Below are 11,063 nucleotides of genomic sequence, written 5' to 3' on the forward strand. Positions count from 1 at the left end.
GTACCTACTTACTGCCCAGCCCCCTCGCCCACTTACAATACCCTTATATGGTCCTCACTCCTCACCTGCGACGCCTGTCCTCGCCCGCTTCTGATTGGTGCTATGATATGACGTACATCTATATGTATGACGTGTGTGTATGACGTTTGAATATAGCGGCCGACGCCGAACGCCGAGCAGGAGCTGTGAAAGGAGGATTCGAAAGCCAACCGCCGTAGCGGCCTGACGTATCGTTATTCAAAGTCTCGGCCGACTGTTTATTACTTTTGGATTCTGTCGTCAAATTTGCAATACATACTTCAAGAAAAGAAAAACCGTGTTGGTTATACGGCTCGAACAAGAGGTCCCCAAACAGACTATCACAGAAGAAGAAATTGTTTATTTACTTTTTACATTTGTTACAAATGGTGCCGTGACCCGGATCTAAATAAAAAAAAACTCAAGAATTGAAATTGGTTCCGCAAGAAATTGCTCTACAAGTCTACGAACAGTAAGCTGTCACTCTTTCCTCTCTTTTCCCTGAACGTCTTCGCCCACATTTTCACATTCGATTGTTCAACTGTTATTGTGCCTGTGTATATTTGTGTAATTTTTGCATTGGGTGACTGTTATCTCCACAGATGTTTTCGTGTGTCAACTGAACTGTTTATTTGTCAACGCTCCATAAACACCACTTGTTTGTATTCGCTGATTGATTTATACTTACCAGAGTTTTTCAAAATGTCCGAGGCAGTCATCACCAAAGCGCTCCAAAATATTTGTCAGGAACTCCGTATTCAGGGTCTAACTCAGCACATCCGAACATTCTCCGGGGAGGGTTCCGCCAAATTCGCCCAATGGTTAAACGACATGGATCAGATATCTATTACCTGCGATTCAGAGCGTATGTGTGTTTTGGCGACCATCACTTTAAACGGATCCGCTGGTGCGTACGCTTCACGCATGCTAAAAGAAAACCCCCAAATCACGTGGTCGGAACTCCGACGCAAACTAAAGGAAAGGTATAGCGAAATGACTGATCCGTACCTGGCTTCGGAAAAATGCAGACGTCTAAAACAGAACCGTGGTGAGTCGGTACAAAATTTTGCTGAAAAGCTGCGGACAATGGCGTCGGAGGCATTCGAAAATCTCTCTGCCCCTGAGGCGCAACGCTTCCTAGTAGAAGTGTTCCAAAAAGGCGTGAGCGACGACAGCTTGGCGCGAAACTTGATCAGGAAAAGATTCACTAACCTCGACGACGCCCTCGCTTTCGCTGAAAGTGAGCAGCAGGCCGACAGGACTTTCCAAATCTGCCGCCATCACTCCCCTCCTCAGTCCGACGTCGAACCCATGGACTGCAGCGGTATTCAGTCCGCTACAGACTCTGAACTTCGGACCACTATTCAGAATCTAACCTCCCAAGTGCAGCGAATGTCTCGCGACATCCAAAAACTGAAACCGCAAAAACGTGCTCAGACCGCCCCACCGCAGGTGCGTTTCAACGTACCTCCGACTACTCCCCCACAGACTTACTTCAACGTTCCCCCGACAGCTCCCCCGCAAGTCCGCTTTGATGTTCCACCCCCGCTGATGTCGTACTATGGCAACGTACAAACTCCCCCTCAAGCCCCTCAGACTCCCAGACCGAACTACCAGTGGACTGAAGATGGATCCCCCATCTGTATCGCTTGTGGCACACCTGGACATGTACGCCGTACGTGCCGACGCAACCCAACCCGTCCTCCTCCCCAAAGTACCCAGGGAAACGCGAACGCGCGTCTCGAAAAATAGCGACCAGAAACGCGCCAAAGAAAGACGGTCCGAAACGGAAAGTTTCTACAAAGAAACCTGGACCGCAAGCAGCACAAATTAAAATTAAACCTGATACGCCGATGTGCTATGTATCTCTGAGCGACCAAAAAGCCTATTCGTTAGTAGATTCAGGAGCGGACATATCCCTTATTTCACGTGAAGCTTTTGATAAAATTCAGTGCAGGAAAATCAAGGGTTTTTCTACGAGGAACTGCGTTCCTATTCGTTCTATCTCTGGTCATAGACTCACAAACTTCGGAACGGCCGTACTACAAGTCAAAATTGCAGGATTTAATCAACCGTTCAAATTCCAAATCGTAGAAGGTCTGAAAAACGACTGTATCCTAGGCAACGACTTTCTCTCCGCATTCGGTGTTCAATTGGATTTTGGACAAAAGACGATGAACCTCAACGGTAACGTCATCCCTCTGCGACCGCAACGTCTGACTTGCCAAACGACGACATCTTTGGTTCGAGTGCCTCACAAAGTTACAATTCCTGCTCAGTCGTATATAGAGATTCCCGCGTTAATCAACCGTGTTCAATTGCTAGATCAAGATTGCATAGTTCAACCTTTGAGCAATGCACCCGTTCTAGGAGAAGAACCTGGTTTGTGTTTGGTTGAAAGTGTAGGTCGCGTAGACAAAAACAAGCGTATTACAGTCGTGATAGTGAACGCCACTGGTAGGGATTACGTTTTGCCTTCTCGATCAGTCATTGGCATTGCGGAAGTTTTAGAAGACCCGGAAGGATGCATATTTACAGCTAGTGAGGAAGGTGACCAGTGTAGTGAACCGTCAGATGACGTCCCCGAAAGTCAAAAAGCGCTATTGTCACATGTGTCCGAAGATCAACGTAAAAAGATACAAGACTTCTTGGCCCAAAATGAGGATTTGTTTGCAAAAAGTGATTTGGATTTAGGTTGTACTGATTTAGTGAAAGCAACAATTGAAACTGGTGATCATCCACCAATTAAACAGCGACCTTATCGGTTGCCTTTCAGTCAGAGAAAACTTGTAGAAGAGCATATCCAGAAAATGTTGCAGGCTGGCATCATTTCCCCTAGTCGTAGTCCCTGGTCTAGTCCGATTGTGATTGTAGATAAAAAGGATGGACAAAAACGGTTTTGTGTTGATTTGCGTGCTTTGAACAAGATCGTTGTCAAAAATAGTTACCCTCTTCCGCGCATAGACGACATTTTGGCTTCGCTTGAAGGTGCGAAATATTTCACTTCTTTAGATCTCCGCAGTGGGTACTGGCAGATAGCCATGGATCCCGAGTCAAAGGCCAAAACGGCATTCACTTGTTTCATGGGCCAATACGAGTTTGAAAAGTTATGTTTTGGGTATGTCAATGCACCCAGTTTATTTTCAGAGCTTATGAATAAAGTACTATGGGGCATTCAACACAAATTTACTATTGCGTATTTGGATGATATTTTGATTTATTCAAAAACCTTTGAGGAACATTTAGAACATATAGATGCAGTCTTTTCACGTTTGAGAGACGCTGGCTTGAAATTGAAGATGTCAAAATGTGAGTTTTTGAAACAAGAAGTAAAATACCTAGGCCATGTAGTTACTCCATCTGGTATCAAACCGGATCCCGAGAAAATAAGTGCAATACAAAATCTCCGTCCTCCGACAAATGTCAAAGGCGTCAGATCATTCCTTGGTATGTGTGGATTCTACAGGCGATTCGTTCCAAATTTTGCAAGGATAGCCAAACCATTGACAGAGCTAACAAAGAAAAATCGTCGTTTTTATTGGGATGATGCATGTCAGTCTTCGTTTGAAACTCTTCGTTCAGCTTTAACAGTTGCACCAATTTTGGCATATCCGAACGTGGATAAGCCGTACAAGTTATATACTGACGCGTCACAAAACGCCATAGGTGCTGCGCTAGTCCAAGAGACTGAATTGGGTGAAAGAGTCATCCAATATTTGTCGCATCAGCTCAACGAAACCCAGCAACGCTGGCCTACTATCGAGCGAGAAGCTTATGCGATTGTATATAGTGTACAAAAGTTCCGTCCCTATTTACTCGGTTGTAAAGTTACGATTATGACGGACCACCAGCCCCTCAAGCACCTGTTCACCAGTGAAATGAAGAATGCTAGGATTCAACGTTGGGCGATTATATTAGATGAGTATGGATGTGATATACAGTATATTAGTGGACGTCAGAATGTAGTTGCAGACGCATTGTCGCGACTGGACACCTCAGGAGAGGATTGTCACACGGATATCCCAGGAAATGGATTAATGACTAGTGAGTCATTACCGTGCCATGTCGACGAATGCGTAGTCACATTCGGTGTAAATAATGAATCTTCGTGCAGTGTGAATGTGATTGATTCCGATAGAGCGCCTGACATTCAAGTAGAGACTGAAGTGAAAAGAAGTGAGTTACCTGAGGCTCCTCCCAAGGAAAAATTCAAAGAGTTTTTACAAGGACACCCCGACCTTGGTTTACTTCAGAGAGAGGATCCCGAGATCCAACAATTGATCAAAGTATTACAGGACCCAAATCATTCGAACCATGCTGTAGTGTCTCGTTATTATATTTTGGAAGACGGTCTACTATATCGAGTTTCTGATCCGTCCAAATACCCCTCATTTCCAGGTTTGCAGTTAGTTATTCCCAAGCCCCTACAGAAACTGATCATCGAAGAAATTCATTCAGGCTATTTCGGCGGACACTTAGGTATAGATAAAACGTACGACAAGATCCGTTCACGTTATTTTTGGTCCGGTCTATATCGAGACGTTGTTCAGTACTTAAAAACATGTGTCGCCTGCAATATGCGGAAACTCAGACGCGAGCGACCCCCTCTGCAAGATATGCCAATCCCCAAGTTTCCTTTCGAGCAGATCGCAGTAGATACGTCCGGTCCGTACCCTGAAAGTTTCCAAGGAAACCGGTACATTATTACTGTCATCGATTTATTTTCTGGATGGCCAGAGTCGTTCGCTACCTCATCAAAAAGTGCAGAAACGGTTGCTCAAATTTTATTAGAACATATCATCCCTCGCCATGCTTGTCCTAGAATTATGATTTCAGACAATGGTACAGAGTTTTGTAACGCCGTCATAGACCAAATTACAACTTTTAGTAACATTAAACATATCCGAACTTCCGTTTACCACCCGCAATCGAACGGCAAATGCGAAAGATATAATAGAGTTCAGAACGACATGTTAGCAAAGTTAGTGAGTAAATCTCAACGTGACTGGGACACAAAGCTTCCTTCAATCTTGTCTGCTTATCGCACCGCGAAAAACGAGACTACCAAGTATTCCCCTTTCTTCCTTCTTTACGGTCGTGACCCCGTTCTACCACTCGATAGCATTTTATCTCCAAAATATCGTTACCAAGGTGAAGATTACGTACCTACCATGCTCGAAAACATGCATTCTGCCTACAGTCATGTGCGTCACAACTTAGTACAAAGTCATGAGAGAAACAAATTTTATTACGATCGTACCGCCAAACCAACGAAAATCACAGTCGGTGATATGGTTTACTTCAGAAACCCTACAGAGGCGACTCAAAATGCTTCCAAACTGTCGTGCCATTGGAAACCTTTTTACCGCGTTATCAAAGCCATCAACGACGTAACCTTTGTCATTAAGAACCAGCTGTCTGGCGATGTCAAAGTAGTGAACGTTCATAATTTGAGATTCGCTGATCCAGATACCCTTTGGGAAAACGTGACAGAAGAACCACATCATATCAACAGCAAGTACGAAAGTAAACAGAAGTCGTTTATCCCAGTTCCATCTCGTGTGCAGCCTCCACGTCAATCAAAGTTCTCATTCGCTGATACAGAAATGCATAATACTGAAACAGTCACAGATCAGTCTATTCGTGATTCAACCCCCAGTTCGATATCAACCCCTGTTGAAACTTACGCTCCAGCGAAACCGTCGCCGAGTGAACAAAATTACCCACCTTTACCTGAAGATTCTGATTCCGATGCAGATCTTGACGTGCCGTTATCCGAAATGCGAAAACGATGGAGAGAAGAAAAATCGAAAGACAATAGTTCTGACGACGAGAATATTCCTTTGTCCCAATTAGAAAAGCGCCTGAGAACGGAAAAGTTATCTGATCCATTCGAAATTGAACCTACCCCTATGAAAAGACCACTCACCCGTACAGAATCAGAGTCGAACGACATGGATGCAGAAGCGCGTAGCCCTCCTTCAAAATTACAATGTGCCGACCAAGACCACGAATCGGATTCAGACGAATTGGACGCCGATGGTGTACATATTGAAAAGGAGCAAATGTGTACTAACCCACGTGTGAAAGAAGCCCTGTTAGTTAAGATGCTGAAAACACATGAGAAGCTGATGACCGACATGTTCAAACAATTAGAAAAAATGTAAAAAGGTTCCCCGGCCCACTGAGTTATTACAGGTCGGATGACAGCCGAATGTCTACAGTATTTTGTGGAACCCAGCTAGTACGATGAAGGCTGAACGGCTGTATGGTGTTATAGTGTTTATATATAATATGGATCCCGGTTTGTATGCCGAAGACAACGTAATCGCGGTACCACGTTGTATTGTGTTGAATGATATACCGACTCTGGCTAGTATGCCACAGCCATTTATGTGTTGTTCATTTTACGTTCGGTCAGTGAACCGTTCAATTGTTCGTGTACTAACCTCATGTTTGCGAAATGTTAATAGTTATTTGTGTGTGTTCCAGAGATGTGGGCAAGACCGTTCTTCCTGACATTCCGGTTCTATCTGACATCTCCGACAACGGCCAACGTTCTCTTCCTGCCCCGAGGCCATCTCTACGCTTCATACGACCACTGGACTCTTCACATCCCCATCGAAACCAGGACATCATGGACGTTTGTATTGAAGCTGGAGCATCATGTGAAGCTCTTTAAAAGTAAAGTCAGTAGTATATTTGCAGAGCACCGCCAACAATTGCGAAGTGACCAGGCAATTCAGCTTTTTGCTAAGTTTAACCAGAGCGTAAAAGTTATTGACATTGTAATAGATACTTGGTCAAATGCGGTACTTGTTGATCTTTCGGAAACTAATGTTTCACTCCCCGAAGCCGTAAACTTCATTCCCCCACTTCAGGACAAAAGTGTCCATTTGTCTAACTTGAAGGAACATATTCAACAGATTCGAGTACGCAATGCGCAGCATAATAAAACTGTCGTTATCCCCGCCATCTCGGTCACAACGTGTATTGTGGTTGCGTTAGTGCTATTAACTGTTCTATACGTCCGATGTCATGTGTTTAAACCCATTATGATCCGACCCCAGAAAGTATCCGCTCAAAATCCTGCCCCTGACAGCGTTATTGTTGAAGAAACGTCAAGTGTAGCTCCAAATATCAAGCCCCGGGAAAAACTCACGGACCCAAGTCCCTCGTGCTTAAAATGGTTAAAACCGTCTCCAACCCTCGCTTCTCAGAAATCCGCAGATGCCTGATGCAAATATTTTCCAGAGGAGTTCTTTCTCCGCAGCAGAGGTACCAGTAGCGGCGCTCCCACACTCGGTCGAGCCGCCGCCGGTGCTAGTCAGCGCCACTGAGATCGGGCCGCCCCGCATCGGACACCCCACGTCCGGGCGCCCCGATAAAACTACGATGACGCGTGGTCTGGTCAGCCGACACCGGACGGACGACCCACAACAATACGCGAGACGTGAGAACGTCAATGTGTCAATATCTGACACACGATCTGGTGTCAATGGACAATGGACGGACAAACACGTGTCAGACAGCCGCGTCAAAGGTGACCTAAACCCTCTGAACTCTCTGAACTCCCTGAACTGATGTGCCCGCAGCGGAATTTTACCAGTGATTGCGAAGCGAGAACCGAATCGATGAGCACGAGTGGGACAGTAGACTATGTTTCGTAAGCGGACAATGAAGAAGACTCTATAGACTTATAGCTACGAGGACTACAACGAAAAAGAACGGGAAATTGTGTGTTGAGGTGCTGTGTATATTGTTGTGTTAGGTGTTGTTTGTGTTGTGTCGTGTGTTGTGTACGTTATATCATGCATCATATTAGGAGTATCCCAAGCCGAAAATTTTGGTCAAAATTTCAGCTTTAAGGACCTCGCGTTGTGTTGTAACGAAATTCGTTCCTACCCCGTCCTCCACCTCCCTCTGTACCTACTTACTGCCCAGCCCCCTCGCCCACTTACAATACCCTTATATGGTCCTCACTCCTCACCTGCGACGCCTGTCCTCGCCCGCTTCTGATTGGTGCTATGATATGACGTACATCTATATGTATGACGTGTGTGTATGACGTTTGAATATAGCGGCCGACGCCGAACGCCGAGCAGGAGCTGTGAAAGGAGGATTCGAAAGCCAACCGCCGTAGCGGCCTGACGTATCGTTATTCAAAGTCTCGGCCGACTGTTTATTACTTTTGGATTCTGTCGTCAAATTTGCAATACATACTTCAAGAAAAGAAAAACCGTGTTGGTTATACGGCTCGAACAAGAGGTCCCCAAACAGACTATCACAGAAGAAGAAATTGTTTATTTACTTTTTACATTTGTTACACGCCTTTCAATTTTCTCCCATTCATTGACTTCTAATGGACAGGTCGCAAAATTGACCTGACCCTAGGTCGCCGATATCAAAATTCTGAGATATACAATTTGCATATAGGCTCTACTGTTATCAATCGCTGAAAGTTTCAAGGCGATCGTTCAGTCGGTGTATGACAAGGAGTCTAACTTTTTCTGAGGTGAGTTCACTTGACGCGGCCTGGTGATCTGACGACTGACTGGGCTTGAAATTTTCACATGTGCGGAAAAGATGCACGGACACGTGTGCCCAAAACGGCGGCGCTCCGCACCGCCGTTTATTAGATATCGTATCTGTGAAAACCTCAAGGGGTGTGTGTTCAAACACGCCCTACCCGGCGCGGGTTAAACAAGAGCAATTTGAAACCATACTGTCACTGGTGTGTAACCGCTAGCCTTGCCGCAAAATTCATGATTAAATCGTTTGCGGCAGAATCCCAAACAGGACCCCAGGCCCACCTTTGACCTTGTTGCCATGTATGACCCTTGTTGCATCAGTGAGACCCATAACACGTGCCCAACTGCAGACGTTTCTTCCGCTGCGCAGTTGGGACATCCGTGAGACGGCGCCGTATGTCTGTGGAGAGAGATATGTCCTTGACTAAGCTGCGACGCAAATATTCCGAGATTCAAGGGTGTGGCTGTGGCCGGTGTGGGATAACGTATGTTGCAACTGTGCTGCAATATGCATAGTTTCTAAATGCTTATTCCCCACCGCATTATGATATGAACATCGGAAGGTAGGCAAAGTGAATGTCTGATGACTTTTGACGAGTCTTCGCCGACAAGTTGAGTTAGCAGCTATAGGCAATAGGTGTGAAGGCATTGACCTCCCGGTGGCATGATGCCAGGACCCTGGTGGTGGTTGTTTTCTGCTGGTGGAAGCTCCCTCCGTAGCCCGGTGAGGGAAATGAGTGGAAATGTCCTTTTCCGACATATTGGCACAATGAATTAATTGGTCCCAGTCAGTTTTGAAACTCTTATTGTAAGTATCAGTATTTACCGGTAGGACGCCTGTTGGCGATAAATAAATAGTGGCGGTAGTCGTGCATACACGCGCGGACGTGCAGCCCGATATCCAAATAGCTTGTCTTGGTCACCCAGCTTACAGCTAGCCATCGAACCAAACAGCCGTACGGCCACAAATTATGTCTATAGTGGCATCCTCAGTGACGTCATTATTGGTGCAATATCTGACGTCAATGCTAATATCCTATGCGACGCTGCTCCCCAAGGTTTCGGCGTATGATGTCTCAACACATTGGGACTGTTCTCGATTGGGCAATTCGACAGTACCTGTGTATATAACCGCCTGCCTGCGACTTGCAACCTATAAGAGCCACCCGAGCGCCAGAGGCTCTCGACACTCCCAGAGCCACCAGGCTCCCCTGCGAGGTTCTCCAACAACAATGGGGTGGACTGTTCGTCTGGCCCTGTCGGCCGCCATCGTCACCACCGTCTTGGCCACGTGTCCCTCCTTCAGGTGGAAGCAGTTCCGGGACATGTGCTACTGGAGGTCCTTCTACTCCAAGATTACATGGTATGACGCCGGACAGGTATGCCGAAATATGTCTGGAGAGCTGGCCTCCATACACGATGCTGGACTGGACACCTTCCTCACCAAAGAACTGCTCAAAGGTCAAGCGGCCTGGGTGGGCCTTCGACGGGAGAACTCGTCATCCGACTGGGTCTGGACGGACGGATCGGCATACAACTACAGTCGCTGGTTCATGGATTATTCAGATTGTGGCGACAGGTACCCCTGCTGTGCCGCCATCAACTACGGAAGTGACGGTGAATGGACGCCTTCTGATTGTATTGATGGTGATATACCGTTTTTGTGTCAGATGGAGGCGTCATAAATGATGTGTCATTTCTAAGATATGATGCTATCTTATCTACATATGAGGCTGCTTACAACCTGCATAGTGCTTGATGTGCATGTTTAGATTTATAGTGGTATACTTAAAAGTTGCAAGTTCTGTGCATCAAGTACCTGTACCTGCTGTTCGCTGCAAGTACCTACTTGTTCTTTGAAAAATAGTAATGGATGTGTTCGTTATATAGTGGGAAATGCATGTTTGACACGTAATGACTACAACGACGTTATTTCCTTTCGTCGCAGTTGCAGGACACGGTATCAACGAATCATAATTCTCGCAGATAATTTATCCATGTATTGCAGGTACTGGTCTCGACATGATACGATACGAAACTGATAGCCTTGGATAGGTCAGGCATACCATTCCTCTGAGGCGTAGGTACCAAGGTTTTTGGAGAAGAGCGACACCGAAGAAGAATAAGATGTTGCAGAAGAATAAGATATTGACATAAGTGTCAATAACGCTGACTTAGTTAGTAAAGCAGCCATCAGATTTCATTGTCAATGTTTCTAAAGAGCAGAGTTGGTTGCAGCATTTTCCTGCTGATCACAATGGAGAAATGCGTTTCTGACCAAAACTACGAAATTTTGTGATTTCGTAAATTTCATAAAAGGAAATTCGTGAAGAGTATTTATTCAAAGAGTTCATACAGGCATCGCTGCGAAGCAGAATAGGCATATGCTGCAAAGGAAAATAAGGCTATAAAGATTATCTGAACGATGAATTGCCTGTCTATGAAGAACGAACTACGATAGCTTTTTTAAGCCATGAAATTAATTAAGAAAAGTGTTGGGGCCTGCGGGCGTAT

General features: G+C 45.5%; 1 protein-coding gene across 1 annotated transcript; it reads left to right on the top strand.

Annotated features, from left to right (window-relative positions):
* The first annotated feature begins 9,781 nt into the window (after window positions 1–9,781).
* LOC122369702 (lectin BRA-3-like) lies at window positions 9,782–10,234 on the top strand. Its single transcript, XM_043344621.1, has one exon. The coding sequence runs from the start codon at window positions 9,782–9,784 to the stop codon at window positions 10,232–10,234; it is 453 nt and encodes a 150-aa protein (XP_043200556.1).
* Window positions 10,235–11,063: the final 829 nt, after the last annotated feature.

The sequence above is a fragment of the Amphibalanus amphitrite genome, unplaced genomic scaffold (genome assembly GCF_019059575.1).
Source record: "Amphibalanus amphitrite isolate SeventyFive unplaced genomic scaffold, NRLGWU_Aamphi_draft 001063F_arrow, whole genome shotgun sequence".
NCBI classification, from domain to species: domain Eukaryota; kingdom Metazoa; phylum Arthropoda; class Thecostraca; order Balanomorpha; family Balanidae; genus Amphibalanus; species Amphibalanus amphitrite.

Coding starts and splice junctions, on each gene's coding strand:
- LOC122369702 (XM_043344621.1), top strand. CDS start 9,782: ATGGGGTGGACTGTTCGTCTGGCCCTGTCGGCCGCCATCGTCACCACC.